Here is a 22,352-nt window from a genome sequence, read left to right on the forward strand (position 1 = left end):
ACATGTTTTTAAAGGGTTTAGGGACACTGTATTATTACATATGTCAAGTTGCTTTGAAGTAAGACTTATGAGGCCTGACAATTAACTTCACGAACTCCTAGAAAAAGTACTACAGACCTTATTGCCGAATATCACTACAATACCTTTGAAGTACTCCTCTTTGGAAGCTATGCACCAATGCCAGCGCCTAGTCCACCCTTCAAAGCAATTTTGGAACTCTTTTTCTGGAATGGCCATTAGAGTTGTCATTGTATTACACTTGATGTCCTGAATGTCATCAAAATGCCTTCCTTTCAATATTTCCTGTATCTTTGGGTAAATAAGGAAGTCATTGGGGGCCAGATCAGGTGAGTAGAGAGGGTGTTCCAATACAGTTATTTGTTTACTGGCTAAAAACTCCCTCACAGACAGTGCTGTGTGAGCTGGTGCAGTTGTGATGCAAGAGCCATGCATTGTTGGGGAAAAGTTCAAGTTGTTTTCGTCTTTTTCATGAAGCCTTTTCAGCACTTCCAAATAGTAAACTTGGTTAACTGCTTGTCCAGTTGGTACAAATTCATAATGAATAATCCCTCTAATATAAAAAAAAATAAGCAACATTGTTTTGACTCTTGATTTGGCCTGACGGAATTTTTTGGTTATGGAGAATTTGCTGACTTCCATTGTGTACTTTGACACTTTGTTTCAGGGTCATACTGGTACACCCATGTTGCATCACCATTGATAACATGGCCCAAAGCATCGTCTGGCCTCTCCAAAAGGTCTTGGCAAACTTCGACTCTCCGTTGCTTTTGTTCATCGGTGAGCTCCTTTAGGACCATTTGAGCACACACCTTTCTCATGCCAAGATTTTCAGTTAAGATTTTCTTAACTGTTTCTCTATCGATGTTTACTTGGTCTGCTATGCTTCTCACAGTTAGCCGACAATTTTGACGCACAATTCAATGAATTTTTGCAATGTTTTCGTCAGTTCTCCTTATTATTGGCAGCCCTGACCTCTCTTCACCAGTGATGCATTCTGTCCCCTCAGAAAAACATTTAATCCATTTGTACACTGCTGCTTTCTTCATGGCATTATCCCCATAAACTTGGACTAACATGTCCCTGATTTCACTTCCACTCTTGCCAAGTTTAACAAGAAATTTAATGCTGTCCAAGCTCAGACATTCTCATCGGCACACAACAACACATAACAGTAATGAATGCCACTCAGCAAGACACCACCATATGTTGACACGAACACAGCCATGAGACACTGATGTACCAAGGTTATGAAACCTTACCCAGCTGTTTGTACAGTGCTGCCAATGTAAGTGCACGGTGGCAAGTTCGTGAACTTAATTGCCAGACCTCGCATGTCATATACCGATTTATATCATACAAGATCTTCTATTCACAATCAGAGAAATTTATAAGACTGGGAGGAAAAATTAAAAAGCTGTCTTGAAGGACAGTGGCATTTTTTTTTTTTTTTAACATTATACATGACTAAGAAGAAAAGAAATAAAGGCAAAAATATTTTAATTACTTACAATGCAAGGTAGCTAATAAGGGGCTCATAAAATCAGTTCCTTTCCTTTCAAATGTACTCAAGGAATTAAAAAATAAAGGAAATTTCCTAACTGTAAAGATTATGAGAAACAAGTCATATTGTAGAATATTTTCTCTAGACTATGCATAAAAATAAAAACAAACATTTGTTTTTATTACATGGTTAATATAGGTACTAACTAGAACCATAGGTCATATGATTTCTGAAGTATTTTCCAATCCTTCGATTTTTCATTGTTAATTTTTCAAATGACAGCTGTTATTTGGCATTTCTTGAATAGAAATGGTGTATTAGACACAGTATAGAAAGCCTGCCACAGTTGTTATTCAGTCATTTATTCTCTAAAAGAGATGAGGCACCTTGCTAGTTCAAAATAATAATATCAGATGATTACGGTAAGTCAGACACTCAAACAGGAAATGAGTAATTCCTGCAGAAATCTCTTGCTAGCAATAAGAAAAAGTACTAAAAGGACAATATTGAAATCTTTAGTTGAGCAAGTTAGAAGTTCTGGTAAGTCATGAATCATAGTTGAGAAATCTGTAATTTGAGGAACCAAAACTCTTAACTTTTAATAATGATATTTGTTCTTGAGATGATTGTTTTTGATCACTAGAATAAAAAAGCTTCATGAATGAAGGGACCTTGTCTTGTTCATGACTGTATACCCAGTGCAAAAAAAATCTGTTCCTGATATGTAGTCAGTGTTCAATAAATTTTGTTATATAAATGAGTGAATAAATGAATAAACAGAACATTCATCAAGAATGCTCACTGTGTCAAAATGATGTATTAGGCCAAGAGGAGTAACATTCTTTATCATGTTTAATTAGTGAGTGGCCATAGTGTAGCCCTCAAAGCAAAAAACACCTCTGCAATACTCTTCATTATTAGGACCCTGGCATACTCTTTGTGCCATAGAGAGGGGCTTTTCTGGGACTCAAGTTGCTGTAAACCTCTGTGGAGAAATTCTTTTTTTTCAGAAATTCTTTCTATACAGTGATGATCCTTAACTCTTGCAAATTGCCTGATAGTCGTCATGCTCGATATATTTTAGTGGATAATTTGGGGGAACAGGAAAAGAAGATTTTGGTGGGAAGTATAATTAATGTCAGGTATTTTTCTGGATCAGACTATATAGGAAATTCCTGTTTAACATTCTCACCCAGAACATCCAATTCCAATGTCATATTGGAGGAAAATCAGGTAAGAAATATGAAGACAAAATTTTAAAGAAACAAGCAATTAGAAGGGTTGGTTTTCTAGGTATATAGGAAATATGAAAACAAACCCTGGTTAGCAACAAAGAGAAGGAACAAACATACGTGTCTCTGACCATGGGAACGAACAAACTAACCAGGATGAAGGAAAGAGAGAGATAATAGACAGGTAGAATAGAGTAATTACGTATGTACAGAGCAAAGGATTTAGATTTGATTTTCAAAGTCAAAGTCAGAATCCCTGATGGAGGGGTGTGACTCAATAAGGTGGTGGTTTTACCTGACAACATCCATTGAGCTTGCTCCAGATTTAAAGAAGTCTGTTGAGTCTTCAATAACAGGTACGTTGCTTAAAATCCCAGCCCAGATGACCTACACAACAAGGGTAAGTTTTATGAGGGAAGTGCCCTGTAGAACCCTGGCAGAGACTGGCTAGCTCCTCACCAAACCTATTTCTTCCTCTTGGGTACATGGCTTGACTACATTTCTCAGCATCTCTTCAAGTTAGATGAGCCATATGACTGACTTCTAGGCAATGAATACGATATGAGGGGAAGTGACCGGCACTCCAAGTCCTGGCCATGAAAAACCTCCCTCACACAATTCTCTGTGCTCTTTTGCCCTTCTTGTTTGTCTGCAATGGAGATGACCCCCAGGGTGACCTTGAAGATAGCAGAGCCTGAGTCCAAAAGTGACTCCACCCCTAATCCTCTGTTCCAGCTTCACAGCTAATCCCCATGACAACCGAAAACTGCTTTGGGTTATTTATGTGAATGAAAAAGAAATTTGCATATAAATTTTGGGGCTGATTTCCTATTGTAGCTAATGCAGAAAAGAGGAAATAAAATTCCGTCCCTGCTACTTCGAGGACTGATGCTACGAGGTACAAAAATGCTTCCGTTTCCCAATGTAAGAGGCATATTGAGGACAGGACATGTTCACCTTGATGGTCTCCGCCACCTTCACCTCCTCGGCTGTAAGTTCTAACACTGAGGTCTCGCCTGCTGAAAAGTACTGAGAGGCAGGAATCATTTTTCCATCTTCAAACTGCAGATTTCTCACCATCAGCTACAAAACAGCAACAAAACAAGCAGAAAACTTGAGGATTTGGACAATTCAAAAGTGAGGTTATTGGGAGAAGGAGTCGTCTAGGCGACATGAGTCTAAGGACCAGCTTATTTGGAAAGTACAAAAATATGGATTTAGAGCACTCACCATTAGGTGTAAAAGGACTGAAATGGTATTTTAATAATGGCAGCAGGCAGGAGAAAGTTAAGTCTAGAGGGAGATACTCGTACCTCTCAAAATGGATAAGCCAGTAAACAATTGACATTTGGATGTAGGTGTTTGGACTACTAAAACCTACTGTAGTTACTATGACTACCACTATTACCGCCATCATCTGAACACTTATTCTGTAGCATGCACTGTGCTAAGTCTGTACATGCTGAAGTATCTTATTTAATCTCATAAATCCTGAGGGAGGCAGGTGCCGTTATTATCCCCATTTTACTGAGGAGGAAACGGAGGCTCAACGAGGTTTTGCCCAACATCACACAGCTGGTAAGTAACAGAGCTGGCATTACAACCCAGAACTAACTGAACCCTGAAGCCTACAATCTTAATAACTGATCTGTTCTGCAAACTACTAGAAAGTACCTGAAAGCAGTAAATTCCCTTTTGCTTTATTTGGGGGAAGCTGCCCGAGAGCCCATTGAGGCCAGAGCCCGCACTCCCAAGCACAGGCAGTGTGGGTGGGCGCCTGCCTGCTGAGGCAAAGGCAAGAAACAACTGAAGGGGGCCAGGTCCATCTCATTTGTTCCTCCCAGACTCTGGCAATGGGAAGGCAGACAGATGGGATTCTTCTGTTTTTAATGGAGAAACAGACTCAGAGGTGAGAAGCATCCTGCCCAAGACCAGTTAAGTGGCAGAGCAGGGATTCACATACTGTTTCCCGACTAAATTCCAAGCTCTTTCCAGTGTATCACGAAACAGACTGTGCAGGTTCTTGGGACCCTGGGGAGCCTTGTTCTCATCCAGGCACACAGAACCAGCTCATCCCCAGAGTGAAATGGGGCGGGTATCTTGAGCCTCCTGCATCCCACTGCAAAGCCAGATTACCGTGTGAAAGATATTCCCTTAATAGTTTGGGTTATAGAAGGAAACCCAAAAAGTTATTTTATAGGTGACTGGATTGAACACTCACTGCTTTTCCATCGTTACCAAAAAGAACAAGTCCATTTTTGGTAACAAGACCAGGCTTCTTGGCACCTTTAATTTCCAGTGGTTCTCCAGGAGGCACAGAGCTATTCAGCAACGATGAACCATAGAATGTGACCATCTAATAAAGAGATCAAACCCAGATTGTGAAATGAGGAAGTTACACATATGGACAGCGCTGTATGCAAGCAGTACTCTCTCCCTGCAAAAAACTGGAACTGTCATTTATGATAAAATGGGGACACGCCAATGTGAGAGACTGTATGAAACATCTGTAGAAATGACACAAAACAAGAAATAGTCTGTGAATATATGACTGAAGAATTTCAAAACTGCCCAACATCCAGACAACATGAGTATATATTTACCATTCGTTCACATTGATACAAAGGAGATAAATAGCTCTCACAGACTTTGCAGCTTGAGGTAGGGTTTTTGAGGGGAGTGGAGGAGCTGGTGGGGGGTCAGTGAGGATAGATGCAGACCATAACCATGCAGTGGGATCATTGATGGGAAATACAGGGTGCTTTGTGGTCAGTTCATGGAAACAGGGCTGGATCTAGACTGTAACCAAGAGAACTTGACACTGATCTATTATAACTCTATGACTATCAGCTATAATTTATTGAGCACTGTAATAGTTGACATTTACTGAATACTTATTTTATGACAGGGACCAAGTATGTACTTTCACGAGTTAACATGTATTTAACTCATTTAATCTTCACAATAACACATAACATAAGGGAAATGCTATTATTAGTCCCATTTTACAATAAGGAAACCAAGGCACCCAATGGTTAAGCTGTCCAAGGTTATACAGCAAAGAATGGCAGAGCCAGAATTTTAACTGTAACATTCTGGCTTCATATTCCACACTCTTAACCACTGCACTGAACTTTCTCCCTTGGTCCTTCATTGATCCTGCCTATTTTTATTGGCACCTAAAATGCACTGAGAACCTGCTTAAATGTTGAGATTATCAAGGGGTTCCTAGTCTAGTGGGAGAAGAGGGATAGATAAAAAGACACTTACAGTACATACTATGCTATGTCAGAGGGTAGGCAGGGCATTGTTGGAACAGAGAGGACAGACATGCAACCCCACCAGGCTGGGCCTGTGAGATGAGGAAACCTCTCAGAAGTGGTGAAACCTGAGAACCTGAGTTGAATTGAGGTTCCCCAGGGATCAGAAGGCTCCTGTCCCTGCTCCCCCACCCCTGCCTCAGCTCTCCTGTGACTTCCACACACCTATTCCCCACACCTGAGGCTCTGGCATCATTGTGAGTATTTGACTGGGTAATACATTTTCTGTCTCTGGGTCTTCACCTCTTTTTCTCATTCTCCACCTGTTGACCTCTTCTAAAAGTACAAGCAAATAGGCCAGCTTTTCTAGGAGGCGGTTCCTAACACACCCAAGTCTGGCCTCAAGTTTGTATAGCTGTCTTGCTGCATTTTGAGTGTTTACTCACTTCTCTGCTTTTCCCATAAAACCACAGGCTCCTGGAGAGCAGAAGCCGTGCTGAGTGCCTGCTTCACACCAAGGGCTCGACACATGCTTAGTAAAGAGGGGGTACTTTCTTTTAGTAGGTCACATATTCCTAGAATCACAGATCCTCCTCATGACCAAAGGAAGACAGAGAGTCTCCTTCTAGGCACGGAGAGTGCCTAGACTTATGAGTACGTGTAATACCTCTTAAAAGGTAGCATGAGAAAAACCAATTGGTCCCTAGAACATACCTGTCCATTTATCTCTGTCCAAGCTCCAGGGACTTTATCATGACCTCGGATCCAGTTATGTAAAACTTCAGCAGACTGATCCCAAGAAATCTAGGAAAGCACAAGGCACAGGCTGAAGCTCCTAATGTTGACAGTGTCAAAGGTCATAGAGATATTTCTCTCCATCAGTAGCAGTGAGGAGGGGTGGAGCCCGCTGGCCTGGAGATCTACATTTTGGCCAGGAAATGGTACATTGGGAACTACTGAAAGGTAAAGAGCCACTTTGAGATGAGTTGTTGACTTGACATAAGTACCTTAGCATTTTCCTTTTTCTGGATCCCTTCATATGTCACCCCTTCTTCTGTCTGGGGAACCCGAGGTGCTTTTCCATCAGCTATGAGTTGGACAGCTTCCACCTAAAGCCAGAAACATTACCTGTGTTACAGCCCAATGAGCAACAACGGCAGGTCTGCTTAACTGATGTTTCTACTTAGAATTACTACATATAAATCTGTCCAGAGAGTCAGACTATGATCACAACCACCATTTCTTCAGATCCATCTATGTGCCAGGCAGTGTGGTAGCTACTTTATGTAAACTAGCTCTTGATGTATCACACCAGTTCTGCAAAGTGGATATTATTATTCGTGTCTCACAGAGGAGGAAACTAAGGCTTAGAAAAATTAAACAGCTAGCTCAAGATCACAGAGAGAGCTTGTATGTATCAGAAGCAAGATCTGCTTCCAAGTCTATCTAACTGCCACTATCAAGCCTATACTCTTCAAACGACTCCATTGTTTAAACAAATTTCAACCTCCACTTGGTGATTCAATGAAAAATTCAGGAATATAATTGGAAAATAAGTCATTATGGGTTATTTCTGCTCATCATGATGATTCTGGAAAGGGATACATTGTTATATTTAAGTAATTCAATTTGCTTTCTAGCTTAATGCGCCTGGAATTTTAAAAAGTTAACATCTACCCAGGAGTTTGATTCCCTTTGAGATGCGTCCTGCATTTTCTTCCGTGTCATATTTAAGTTTGCGTTGAGTTTAGAGCCTCTGTCCCTCATTGAGAAGCCTATGTGAGTTCAAGTTCTCAGATTTCTAAATACTCACAGCTGATGACCAGCCTCCCCAAGAGCACATGGAGGGAGCCACCTACTAGGAACAAGGCCAAGTTTACAGCTCATTCATTCTTCCCACTTCTAGCTATAATATCATCTGGACTTAGGTATAGGATCTGGGTTTGAGCAAATGCCACTGAACACACCTAATACTATTTTGATTATAATTATCATTTTTGAGCACCTACTGTGTGCCAGATGCCTCACATAAATGCCATTTAATTTTCACAGCAACTCTATAAGTCAGGCAATATTATCCACATTTTACAGATAAGGGAACCAGGATGCTAAGTGACTTGCCTATTGTCATACAACAAGTAAGTGGTAGAATAATAACTTTGGTGTCATTAAATTATTAAATGACACAAACAAAGCACCGCTCTCCTCCCTCCTAAATCAAAGGCTGCTGCTTTAGATCATCTAACTGTGAATCTCTGTGTTGCTACTCCTCATCTCAGACTCTGGAAAACATTAAATAACACTGAAATTATCTTTCAATATTTTTACAGGCTAATATATTTTTACTTTGTGCTGTACCTGCTTTGAGCTTTTTACCCAGAACACATCTGAATAAATAAAGCAATGCCAAATTTCACCCTGTTCACATAGACTGAGTTCAAATACTTTTGGAAGAAGTCCAAATTACACAGCAAAATTTCTTAAGATTCTGTACACTTCTTTACAATTAGTTATTATAAACAGGGTTGGGGATTCAAGTATTTGGCAAAATAATTGAAGCAGTTTGATTGCTAGTTCATCCATTTGATCACTGCTCTCAGAAGATCAAGAGTTTCATAGACTAAGAAACTTTAAAGTTCAGATTTCCATCCTAAATATACCATCCTATTGGTAAACATAAATCTAATTTTGTTTTTCAGATTTATATTTTCAGTAAAAATTCATATGAGCAAAATTTCAATAAAAGAAAAGCAAATTCAGAACTTTAAAGGTTTACTCAATTCTTCTGGATGGCATAAATATACTGACCATGGCCTTGATCCCTTCAGGAAAAAGAAATCGATTATAAAGTGCATCCACTGTATCATTGGGTTCAACATCACATGACTTCTGAAGAAGGATGGGTCCTGTGTCTAACCCATCATCAGCCCAGAATACAGAAAACCCAGCTTTCTTATCTCCCATAATTAGAGTCCTGTGAAAAGAAGAATTTCAACTTAAAATGTTGGTTAACTATATCATAAGGTGATGAATTAGAGATATTGAAGTACAAGGTCGTTACAATGGAAAGTAAATGGTGAAATGAAACTACCGTGAGAAAGTAACAGTAGAGCCGGGAGATGTCAGAACTCATAACAAACAGTACTTAATGGTATTGCTGTTTTATGCATCCTTATATCTATAGTCTTGTTAACACATACTAATGACTTACAGTCTACTCAAAAAGGCATCAGAGTCCATCACTACTACCACTCACCGACTCCTTAGTGTCAGCTTTCTACTGCAGCATCAAGTAAGTTTGCCCACTTGCGTCCAACTCTTACATTATACTTAACCCTGTCTTAGGTAGAATAAGACAATGGAAGATAACACAGAGGATACTCAGTGCAATGTGAAGAGAACTGATTATTAATTTAAGTTGTGTAATTCAGGAATCAGCATCACTTAGAGCTAGAAGTAGCTCTAGATTGTCTGCATAAATTGTATAAAAGACGGTTGAAATGCAACTATTTGTATTTTGTGCTCTTATAAAGCTTAGCCTAAGAGAAAATGCCAGCCCTACAGGAGTTTATAATACACACAATAAGCTGGATATGTGAACTAATACATATAAAAGCATATCAGAGAGCAGGCTAATACAGACAGGGTATGAAGTACTAGATCAGCCATGTTCATGATTTAAATCATTTTTGCTTCTCTGAGCAATTAATCAAGTCATACCAAAATCAATCAATCAACCACTCATTTCAGAAATATTGAGGAATTAATTGGCATTATGCTATCAAGAGCCTTGAAAATATTGATATACTTTGAACCAACGATTTTGCACGTCGAAGCAATGTGAAATGAGAAAAAATACAAGAACAAAGATATTAACTACAGTACTATTTAAAGAGCAAAAAAAAAAATCGTTTATATAATCAGACTTTACACTGAAAAGTTTTTCATCACATTTAAACTAAGTGTAGATATTCCACCTCTTCAATAATTTGACACTGAGAGATATCTGGGAGAGGTGCAGGTAAAGGAGAGAAGGTGAAAAAGGCCCACCTCAACCCACAGCATCGTGTGCCTATGGAATTGGGTACCTACAGTGTACCAGGCATTTTTCTGGTACTGGGAAATACAGCAAGGCAATTGTTAGACCTTAGTCATCTTGTGTTCCCTCAAGAACCTTAAAGTTCAGTGGAGGAAGACAGACAATGAAGAACATAATTTCAGGTAATTCAGCATTTCCTGAAATGTACTTGAGATGTTCTATGCAAAAGAAGTTCTATGTGAAATAGGCTTGGGAACACTGTGTACTCAAACTCTGTCTTGGAGGTTATGCTCCTCATGTTAAAGCACGTATTAAAAGCTCTAAGGGGCGGCCAGATGGCTCAGTTGGTTAGAGCTCTGAACAACAGGGTTGCCAGTTTGATTCCCACATGGGTCAGTGAGCTGCGCCCTCCACAACTAGATTGAAAACAACGACTTGGAGCTGAGGGGCCCTAGAAAAGCACACTGTTCCCCAACATTCCCCAATTAAAAACAAACAAACAAACAAAAAAAACTCTAAGAAGTCCTGCGATAAAGAAATCCAGCATAATCCAAGCTTGTCTGACCATAGAACCTTTGTTTGCTCAATACCTAGTTGCAACCAATAGAGCCAGTACTCCATAGACTATGCTTGGAAAATGCTGCTCTGGCTTATGCAGCATTTCTCGCTCTCAGGGGAGTTTTCGCAATAGTAGCAATCACACAGGACCCCACAATTATTCAAGAATACTTAGTTCCTTGATCACCTAGGTAAAAAAACAGAAAGATTACGGGCAATAGAAATAGGCCTATCCTTTCTGTTATTAAAAAAAAAAAAAAGTCTCACCAGTTGATAGCAGAGGCTCCTCTGTGCCTGGGAAGGATGGATGGGTGATAAATGATGGAACCATGCTTTGGGCTGTCAATTACATCCATGGGGATGAACTGTGTGCAGAAAGGCAGCACGTTTAGCTCGGCACCCACAGATCTGTAGGCCTCTGCAACCTCCTTTATGGTCTTGCCCTTGAGTCTCCATCTAGGGAACTTGAACACAGGGGTCCCATCTTTCTCTGCAGCCAAAGCTGAGCATGAAAGAGAAGATTATTTTCATCAAAAATAATGTAAGCCATAATTTCATATTGCTATGGATTTACACATCGTAATTTCACAGCTTCAAAAATAAAACCTGGTGAAGAACACTTTACATTCTGGCCAGGATTTGTCCTGTTACAATTGTACCATAACCCATTCATTTTGCTAATGTGATTTTTATCTATGCATATAAGGTGTAATATATTTGAACACAAAAGTTTGTGGCTAGATAACATTTTGAGATTTTAACTGAAGCTTTTTCTTTTATAGATCAAAATTTGTACTTTTATTACTGATACAGCCATTTAAAGAACATTTGCTTGTTTGTGTTTTAGATTTGGAGCCAAGTGCCAATACAGCACCACCCAAATTAGACATATTCAGCCTCTAGCACAAATGGAAAAACCTCGAGTCCCTTCCCACTCCTGTTTCCTGGGGGGGAAGTCCCTTTTATCACAAGGAAAACCATAAATCAGAACACATTCTCCCCACCGAACAGGCAGATCCCAAAAGATAAAAGGAGAAAATAATTGATCTGGGCCTGTCCAGTTTCTTCCAAATTCACCAGTTAGATAAGTTCATGGAGAAGAGAGGTCAGTGATGGAGAATGTATGCTCCCCATAAGAGTTCTGCCATACTGGAGCAGATCTGAGGCTCTTTGCTGAGGAAACTGTTCTTTCCCAAAGGAATGACTCCATCCTCCTTCTGTGTGAAATGGAATGGCCCTCCAAAGTGCAGATTTTATTTTTTCCATAATAAAGTATCATTTATTCCATCAACACAAAGTAAGCACATTTCAGGCAACACCCAGAAGCCTAAACCAAGGCTTTTCACCCGCAATTTTTTGTTCTCTTAACCTTTCTCCCCACCTGATCAACATTCATTGATTCCAGATGGGATGATGCCTCCACTGCGAAGCCTAAATTCTGAAGCTTAATGAGTCCTGAAGGACTCCAGTCATCAAGGTGATAATCACCTTGATAACCCATTTGGAAGAATTTGAGAGACCCGTATGACAATGTTCACAGAATGTAATTGTTCATAACACATTCCAAAAAGTGTAAACAACTCAAATGTCAGATGATAGGAAAATGGATAATAAATGGTGTTTAAAAAAAAGTGGTGAAAATGGGACAAAATTGTGAAAAGTTAGACTGGGAAAGAAAAATGGGGTGGAAGAGACTTAGAAGGCTTCATTTAAAAAATCTACTCCACTGAAACAGACTGTGGGGACAGAGTCCCAGAGAACAGTTTCCAGGCTCTCGGCCTCACATGGAAAGGTACTGGCTCGGGTAGTAGATGGCCGTCAGCTGTGGCTAATTGACCATCAGCTGTAACCAGTCAGGCAATTAGCTACTGATATAACTGCCGTGGCTGGGTTGGTTGGCCGGTAGGTTGGTTGGCAGGCAAAGAAGTGGACGGCAGGTTGCAGGTCGTGTGAATGCAGCCGCCAGCAAGAATATAGTGGTATGACTCCCCTATCTATGGCTCCGTAGGTGTTCCTTTTTGGCCTCACCATGTTCTGTGTTCTTGTGTGGGGAGCGGGACCAGAGACCCAGCAGGTCACCTCGCATGACAAATGGCGCAGCAAGCAGGGTCTCCCACACAATACAGGCTTAAGGCATCCAAGTGTTGTTCTCCCATATTGATTTTTGGCCACCTTAGGGCTATTTTTGGCTGCTCTAGTTGACTATTCTGACAAGAATAGTTAGTTATTGTCATTATTGATCTTTTTTTTTTAACGACCAGGCACAGCGCCGAGGACTTAACATATAGTATCTCATTTAACCCATGTGCGATGGGTACCATGAAAACGCAGTGAGTTTAGGTAACTTGCCCAAGGTCATACAGCTAGTAAGCGGCAGTCAGAATTAATTTCATGATTACAGAATATATGCTGTTTACCATACCCTGTCCTGCCTCTCAGTTTACATTATAAGTTGATACTTTTTCTTTTCTACATTCTACCTGGAGCACAAATAGCCATGAACAATGGAAAAGGGGTCCTGACCCTGGGACCAGGGATGAGGGAAAAGTTCATTTCCCAGAGTTCTGACTCTGAAAGAAGGTGTAAGAGTCACATGCTTGCAATTCTTCTGAAGGTCATATACATGGTAGAAACTGCTAGTGGTCTGCCTTCATCCTTTATCAGTGGATTCCTCTAATTTAGCTGAATATATAGCCATGCTGAATAAAATCTATATTTCTCAGCCTTTACTACAAATTGATTTGGCCTGTAACTAAATTCTAGCCAGTGCTATACAAGTAGCTGTAATATGTGCAATTTCTGGATTATGAAGAAGCCACCTTGGACCACAAGATGGAAGCCCTGTGTTGATAATGATAAAACAACAAGTAGAAAGAGCCTACCCTGTGATAAACATATAACTGCTACAACTGCTCTGGTGGCCAACCCAGACTTGAGAAACAGATTTCTATTTTAATTTAAGGTAATATTATTTGAAGTCCCCCTGGTTAAACAGCCAATCTGATATTCCAAATATAAGTCTTAAAAAACACCGTTCACACAAACCTGGTGGAAATAGATAATGAGGAGACAGGTAGTCCTAGCAACAGAAATCTATTCCCTTCCACCTTTGGAGCCAGGTATAAGAACTCCTGAGGCAGATGCCCTCAGAATTCCCCAGGTTGAGATAACCTTTTTCTGAAACAAAGATAATTTCTAAATCAAGTGATTACATTCACGTGCATATGTGCTCTTGGCCCAACTTTTTTTTAGCTTGATTCTTGAAAAATATTAAAACATCGTATTTTTTAAAGCATTAGCAAGAATTAGGATAAACCCCAGAGCTGCTGCTTCCAAGAAAAAAAGTAAAATTTTAGGGTTATTATATTGTTTTCCAACCAATGTGCTACATCGTACCAGTGATTTATAAAGATCCAGCTTATAAGCCAAATGACACTAGTTCTATTCCTGACCTGTACTATTTCTAACTGTTTCTATCTCTGTGTCATGCACCCTTTCTCGATGTAACTGTCGTGTGCAAATCTGAATCACACTGCAGGTTTGCTCAGAGGATGGCTATCTCCTTTACCTGCCTTAATCGCCAAGCAGTCACAGTTATAATTTGTTCTGAGACAATTGCGTTCTTTATGACCCCATATCCATTTCTATTATTGGCTGTGGTCTCCCCTCCAGTCCTATTGGCACCTCTGCATCAGACATTATTTTGGATGTCCCATAGCACCTTTGGAAAATCAAAAGCTTAATTCAGGAAAAACTCATTCCTGGAAATCCCTCTGGTAATTACATGGAAATAAGTAGAAAAACACTTAACAAAACAGGGGCCCGCACCTTTGGCTTTGGGGCCCTCAGAGAGGAGAGAATTGTTTAGTCTATCCACCATGGAAATAGACTTGGTCTACGAAGTTTTTCGATAGGTAGAGTGAACATGGCAGATCCCAGAGGGGAGGCATGCAGTCTGGGTCTTCAGGACCTGTGGCAAAGAAGTGGAAGTACAGAAATGCTAATGAAGGAGGAGGGTTCTGAGCTGGGCATGAGACTGAATAGCTGAAAGTCCAGTGCAGAGTCCCTGACCCAGCCATTCCAAGATACACTCACCCAGTGGGTCGGCTTTTCCATCCTTGTCTGGAACGGTGAACACCCCCACGACTCGATGGCCCTCTTTGCAGAGGTGGCTGTAGACTTCCTGTCCAAAGAGGCTCTGACCAATAAGGGCCAACTTCAGCTTGTTTTTGAAATAAACCTGTGAAACAATTCAATGATGACAGATGTCATGTTAGCATAGATAGAAGACATATGGATAATAAACATTCTTGTTTTCAATCATACAAGATGACGTGAGGACTACAAAAGACTCAAAACTAAAATTTTTATTGAGATACACTGAAACCGCACTATATTATATATAGAGAGAGTAGTGAAAAGATTTCACTCCTAGGTATTCCTCCTTTTCCTTTTGCTCTAATTCCCTTGATTATTCGTTATAATCATTGGGATTGCATATATTTTTACAAGCCATTTCAACTCCTTGATGAAATGAGGTCAGATGTTAACAAATCAATTAGTGCAAGTTTCACAGTTAAAAGCAGTTTAACTCTGAGCAAGAGCTACTTTTATATAACAATGCTTTTATGCCCCTGCAATATAGAAATAAGAACTGGACTCATCTCTTTCCTCCAAAAGAGGCTAAAAGCTAACATCCAGTATATCATAGGGGTGAAAAGCAGACCCTTAGTTGAGTGGCCGTAAGCAAGTAACTAACTTCTGTTTGCCTTTTTTCTCATCTGTAAAATGGGTATAATAATGTCACCAAACACACAATTTTGATTGAAGTAGATGACTTAATATGCAATAGGCTTAGTGCAGTGTCTGACACCAAGTACAAAGCTTTTACTGATTAAGTAAAAACTTTAATAATGTTTTAAAGATTTTGCTGCATACTCGACACTGTTCTATGTTTTTTCATATAGCCCAAAATTCCAAAATCCTTGGTAAGCGGCCCAAAGCCATTTGGCCTCAAAACCTGGATTGATCTAACAGACTTTTTCTCATAGTCCTTATAGGTTTCTTATAAGTTTGCACAAACTCATTTGGCTTTAAATCTGGCCTGAACTGATATAATGCTATTTGTAGTCTTTCTATAATATTTATAAAGACTATATGAATGTTCATATGTTTTGCTGCTGAAAAATCAATGTGTTTGGTTATAGATACTGTCCCAGACCCTACTGTGAATTGTATGTAATGAACTATCTATGTACCATATTAACTTTATAAGTGTGAATAATTCTGAACCCCAAAACACATTTGGTCTCACACATTTCAGATAAGGAATTGAGGCCTCCCCATCATTTCACTTAATTTGATTGACACAAATATCCTGTTATCCCCCATTTTGCACCATTTTATGAATGAAGAAACCAAGGCTTAGAAATGTCAAGTATATCCCCAAAGTTAAACTGGCAGAAAGGGGGAGAGTTGAGATTTGAATCCAGGTCTGACTCCAAAGCCCACATATGCACTTAAGAATAAAAGAATTAAAACGAGCCACCACCACACCTCTTTCATTTTCTTTTTACAAGATTAACACTCATACACAAAAATACAGTGATTATCAAGAAATATAAACACTGTATAGTAAGAGTGGCACTAAATGGGTTCAAGTTTTTAAGGACTTGTCTTTATGCAATTATGCCTTTTGCAAATACTCTCCAAATGGAGCCTTTTTACAGAGCTTAAGGTAATATAACAGGATGGTTGTTAAGGCCGTGATGAAAAGGCATGAGGGGAAGCTGGCTAAAAGCAGGATTGTGGGTGCAGAGACAGTAATGGAGAGTCACAACTTCCTAAGCACTTCCTGTTTTAGCAACAGGCCAACCCCACCAGCTTCCTCAGAACTCTTTCCACCTTTCGTTCCTCCATGTTTGACTATGGCTCCACAGGCTTCTGATGTAGAACTTCCCCCCTCAAACTAAATGGGATTCTAAGTTAGTAAAGCTTCACTATGAAAATCTGATTATGAAGAAGCCTAATTTTCCCTTATCTCCCACTTTATTAAGGACATAGATGGCATCCCTTTTTAGGCATGACCTTAAAAACATATGGGTTGACACCTTCCCTGTAATTGAGCTCGTAGTTAAATAGTTAAGATTTATTCTAAAAATCCTTTTCCAGGGACAGCGGAAGTTTCTATCCCAAAAGGGCCTAGAGCTTCAGCGTCTAACAGATACTCGCAAGCAAGCAAATTAACTGTAACAACAGCACAATTTGCCTGTACAAACGTATGACTATTTCATTTCCTCTTATCAAAAAATCAAAACGATCTTTAAACAGTCTGTCTTCAAAACCTATAATTAATGCTGTCGTTTGAAGTAGAACTGACCTGTTGGCTATCTTACACAATTTGGCTTTACTTCATACCATTACCAATGCCATATATTTTAAGATATCTAAAGTACTACTTTTAAAACACACAAGGGCCAAGAGGCTGAACTGACCCAAATGCAAGGTGCTGCTCAGCTGCCATCTGGTTATTGGGAGTTCAATTCCAGATTCAACAATTCCCGAAGAGCGAAACTGTGTCCGTATGTTTGGAAATACTACATTCATTGAAATACTTTCTAAGCTCCATGCTAAAGCTGAAGCTACCAAGGTGAGTTTCTATCACTGAGAAATTTTTAGATTTTATGATTTCAAGTGTGTTTATAATGAGTTAGCATAATTCCCAAAATCTGGACGTGGATATTTTACATCAGCATTATTTCTCCAAGTATAATCTGAGGACTGACTGCCTGTGTTGGTAGAATCAGTTGTTCAAAATGTGGATTCCTGAGGAAGGTCCAAGATGGTGGAACAGGTAAATGCTATGTCTGCCGCCTCCCAGGATCACATGAAAATTACAACTAAATTATGGAATAGTCAACCTCAAGAATCATCTGAAGACTAGCTGAACAGAAACCCTATAAGAGAGGAGATAAGAGAGGCCACACTGAGACTGATAGGAAGGGTAGAGATGCAAAACAAGCTGCCCTCAAACCCACAGGTAGTGGCTGAGCACCAGGAGGGACACCTCGGGGGTGAAGGGCCTCCCTGAAGAGTGAGGGTTTCAGCCCTATACGGGGCTTCCCAGCCCAAGGGTCCTGTGCCAGGAAGAGAAGTTCCCATAACATCTGATAGTGAAAATCACTGAGGATTCCATCCATCTCTTCCAATGAGGCAGAATGCGGCTGGAAACCCAGATGTTCTCTTAAAGGGCCTGTGCACAGACCCACTTGCTTGCAAGCACTCACCCTGAGCTGCGGTGGAAGGCCTGCAACTCCAGAGGCTTCAGAGACATACAGGGAAAGACTAAGTTGTGTGACTTCAAGACTAGGGCTAGAGGGCCAGGCCCACCATTATCCCTGTGTGGAGCCCACCTCATGTGTAGCCTACAGGAGGGTGCCACGTTTTCTACGTTGAACCTTCCCCCAAAGGGCCAAATTTGAGACCTCAGTTGTCTGTTAAAATACACGCATGCATCACCTTGGTGATGCCCTAGGTCCCCACTCTACCAAGCTATTGTGGCATCACCAGGGGCACTCTCAGCTCCTGGGCAGCCAGCCCCAGCCTGCAAGCTGCAGGAGGCCTCTACAGCAGCAATGCCCCACAATGGCCTGGGAAACTTTTGGTGGGGAGTGGTCAGCCCAGCTCATGTTGCAGCTTTTCTTGGGGGCTCTCAGGGATCTGCAGGCCCGAGGCAAGTGGTGGCAGGCCCTGGTGTGCTCAAGGCTTTATAGGGAGAGGTCAGAGGCTCAGCACTGGTGCAAGAACTAAAACTGCATTAACTTTGTGAAAACCACCAGCCACACCCAATGGCTCCCTGGGACCCCTGCCCCACCTAAATGGGGCAGTATCACCAGGGGCACTGTCAAAACTGGGTCAACCAGCCCAGCCCGCACAACTAAGGACATTCTTTTAGTGGCCATGCCTTATGGGCAGCTGGCAGGTTGCAACAGGTCTGGGGGGTCCTGGGCCTTTTGCTAAACTGCCCCAGTCCTGATACTGGTGGCAGCTGGCTTTGATCCACAACAAGGCCACCCCCACATGCCTCCAGGTCCAACACAGGCAGCAAGCAACTGCATATACCTTTGTAGCTCCAACCAGGTAGCTCCAGGCTGGTCATAGCAAAGCTGAAATTGGCCTGCATGGGAGCCCCTCCCAAGAGGTACCAGAAACTACACACCCAGAAGCTGGGCTCAGGCCACACCAAAGCACTACTCGATTAGCCCCACAAGTGGCATACCCAAAGGGTGATCTCAACAAGCATAAAACCTGCTGGGACGAATCCCCCTCTGAAGGGTCAGCCCCCACATAGCAGCTAATAGATTGTGGGCACGGCCAATCCTCACAGCCAGTCAACCTGAGGGTCAATCCTACCCACTGACATGCCAACAGCAATCAAGGCTCAACTACAACAGGAGGGAACACACAACCTACACAAGGGACATTCTTGGAGCATCCAGCTCAGGTGATCAGGGAGACTGTGCCACTGGGCCCTACAGGACACCTATTACATAAGGCCACCCTGCCAAGACTGGGAGACGTAGCAGATCTGCTTAATACATATTAATAAAAACAAACACAGAGAGGTAGCCAAAATGAAGAGACAAAGAAATATGCCCCAATTAAAGAACCAGCTAAAACTCCAGAAAAAGAACCAAACAAAATGGAGGCAAGCAATCTACCAGATACAGAATTCACAACACTGGTTATAAGGATGCTCAAGGAACTTAGTGAGAACTTCAACAAAGAGATAGTAAACATAAAGAAAGACATAGAAACCATAAAAAGATCCAGTCAGAAATGAAGAATACAGTAACTGAAATGAAGACTACATTAGAAGGAATCAATAGCAGATTAGATGAACCAGAGTAGCAGAAAACACTCAATTGGAAGATAAGGTAGCAGAAAACACCTGATTGGAACAGAAAAAATAAAAAAATGAGGATAGTTTAAGGGACCTCTGGGACAACATCAAGTGTAAATATTTGCATAATAGGGGTACCCTAAAGAGAAACAAGAGAGCAAGGGGTTGAGAATCTATTTGAAGAAATAATGACTGAAAACTTCCTTAACCTGGCAAAGAAAGCAGACATACAAGTCTAGGAAGTTCAGAGTCCCAAAAAAGATGAACTGAAACAGGCCCACACCAAGACACATCATAATTAAAATGCCAAAGGTTAAAGACAAAGGGACAATCTTAAAAGCAGCAAGAGAAGGCAGATATGCTAGTTACCTACAAAGAAGTTTTCATAAGACTGTCAGCTGATTTTCTCAACAGAAACTTTGCAGGCCCAAAGGGATTGGCATGAAACATTCAAAGTGATGAAAAGTTAAGAACCTACAACCAAGACTGCTCTACTCAGCAAGGCTATCATTTAGAACTGAAGAAGAGATAAAGAATAAAGAGCTTCCCAGGCAATGGTGATGAAAAGCCTAAAGGAGTTCATCACCACCAAACCAGTATTACAAGAAATGCTCAAGGGACTTCTTTAAGAAGAAGGGGGTAGGGGGGGAAGAACATAAATATGAATAATAAAATACCAATAACAAAAAAATAAAATGGCAATAACTATGTACCTATCAATGATCACTTTAAATATAAATGGATCAAATGTTCCAATCAAAAGACTGAGTGGATAAGAAAACAAGACCCACACATATGCTGTCTAGAAGAGAACCACTTCAGATCTAAAGACACACATGGACTGAAAGTAAAGGGGTGGAAAAAAATTATTTCATTCAAATGGAAACAAAAAGAAAAGTTGGGGTAGCAATAGGTATATCAGACAAAATAGACTTTAAAACAAAGGGTACAATAGAGGTAAAGAAGGACATTTCATAATGATAAAGAGATCAATCCAATGAGAGGATATAAGCCTTGTAAACATTTATGCACCCACCATAAGAACACCTAAATATATAAAACAAATATTGACCAAAATAAAGGGAGAGAGCAACAGTAATACAGTTATAGTAGGAGACTTTAACACCTTATTGACAGCAATGGATAGATTTTCCAGACAGAAAATCAACAAGGAAATAATGGCCTTAAATGACACATTAGACTAGATAAATTTAATTGATATTTTTAAAGCATTTCACCCCAAAGCAGCAGCATATACATTCCAAGTGCACATGGAACATTTCCCAAGATAGACCACATGTTAGCTCACAAAACAAGTCTCAACAAATTTAAGATTGAAATCATATCAAGCATCTTCTCTGACCACAGTGCTATGAAACTAGACCAAAAAAAAAAAAAAAAAAAAAAACCCTGAAAAAAACACATGGAGGCTAAATAACATGCTACTAAACAATGGATAGGTTAATAATGAGATCAAGGAAGAAATCAAAGGACAACTGGAAATGAAAACACAAAAAACACAATGACGCAAAATCTATGGGACCCAGCGAAAGCAGTCCTAAGATGGAAACACATAACAATACAGGCTTACCTCAAGAAACAAAAAAGTCTCTAACAAATGATCTAACTTTATACCTAAGGGAACTGGGGGGGAAAAACAGAAAACAAAGCTCAAAGCCCAAAGAAGGAAGGAAATAATAAAGATCAGAGTAGAAATAAACAAAATAGAGACTAAAAAATATGCAAAAGATTAATGAAACCAAGAGCTGGTTCTTTGAAATAATAAACATAATTGATAAACTGTTAACCAGATTCAAGAGAGAGGACCCAAATAAATAAAATCAGAAATGAAAGAGAAGAAGTGACAACAGACACCACAGAAATACAAAAAAGAAAAAAAAAAGAAAATACTACATGCAATTATATGCCAACAAATTGGATAACCTGGAAGAAATGAATAAATTCCTAGAAGCATACAATCTTCCAAGCCTGAATCAAGAAGAAACAGAAAATCTCAACTGACTGGTTACTATTTATGAAATCAAATCAGTAATCAATAAGCTTCTAACAAACAAAAATCCTGGTCCAGATGGCTTTACAGGTGAATTTTACCAAACATTCAGAAAAGAATTAACACCTATTCTTCTCAAACTATTCCAAAAAATTCAAGGGCAAGGGAGGCTCCCAACCTCATTCTATAAGGTCACAATTATCCTAATTCCAAAAACTGACAAAAATATTACAAAAAAAAGAAAACTACAGGCCAATATCCCTGATGAACACAGATGCAAAAATCCTCAACAAAATTTTAGCAAACTGAATTCAGCGATACATTAAAAAGCTATACCATGATCAAGTGGGATTTATTCCTGGTATGCAAGTGTGGTTGAACATCCACAAATCAAATAATGTGATACACCACATAAACAAAATGAAAAATAAAAATCATATGATCATATCAATAGATGCAGAAAGAGCATTTGACAAAATTCAGCATCTATTTATGATAAAAACGCTCAGCAAAGTGGGAATAGAGGTAACATATCTTAACATAATAAAGGCCATATATGACAAACCCACAGCTAATATCATATTCATTGGGGAGAAGGTAAAAACATTCTCCTTAAGATCAGGAACAAGACAAGGATACCCGATTTCACCACTTTTATTCAACATAGCACTGGAATCAGACAAGAAAAAGAAATAAAAAGCATCTAAATTAGAAAGAAAGAAGTAAAACTGTCATTATTTGCAGATGACATGATGCTGTATAGAGAGAACCCTGAAGATTTCACCAAAAAATGATTAGAACTGATAAATGAATTTAGTAAAGTAGCAG

General features: G+C 40.0%; 1 protein-coding gene across 1 annotated transcript in view; it reads right to left on the bottom strand.

Moving 5' to 3' along the window:
- The window catches only part of ALDH1L2 (aldehyde dehydrogenase 1 family member L2), a 52,850-nt gene that overhangs the window by 26,481 nt on the left and 4,017 nt on the right, over positions 1 to 22,352 (bottom strand). The window contains exons 2-9 of the mRNA XM_019728462.2: positions 14,707 to 14,851; positions 10,879 to 11,113; positions 8,823 to 8,988; positions 7,022 to 7,123; positions 6,729 to 6,818; positions 4,976 to 5,110; positions 3,712 to 3,837; positions 3,050 to 3,141 (exon numbers count right to left, since the gene is read on the bottom strand). Coding sequence (XP_019584021.2) covers positions 3,050 to 3,141; positions 3,712 to 3,837; positions 4,976 to 5,110; positions 6,729 to 6,818; positions 7,022 to 7,123; positions 8,823 to 8,988; positions 10,879 to 11,113; positions 14,707 to 14,851 — 1,091 coding nt within the window. The remainder of the gene's footprint in view (positions 1 to 3,049; positions 3,142 to 3,711; positions 3,838 to 4,975; positions 5,111 to 6,728; positions 6,819 to 7,021; positions 7,124 to 8,822; positions 8,989 to 10,878; positions 11,114 to 14,706; positions 14,852 to 22,352) is intronic.

The sequence above is a fragment of the Rhinolophus sinicus genome, linkage group LG02, assembly GCF_036562045.2.
Source record: "Rhinolophus sinicus isolate RSC01 linkage group LG02, ASM3656204v1, whole genome shotgun sequence".
Lineage (NCBI taxonomy): Eukaryota > Metazoa > Chordata > Mammalia > Chiroptera > Rhinolophidae > Rhinolophus > Rhinolophus sinicus.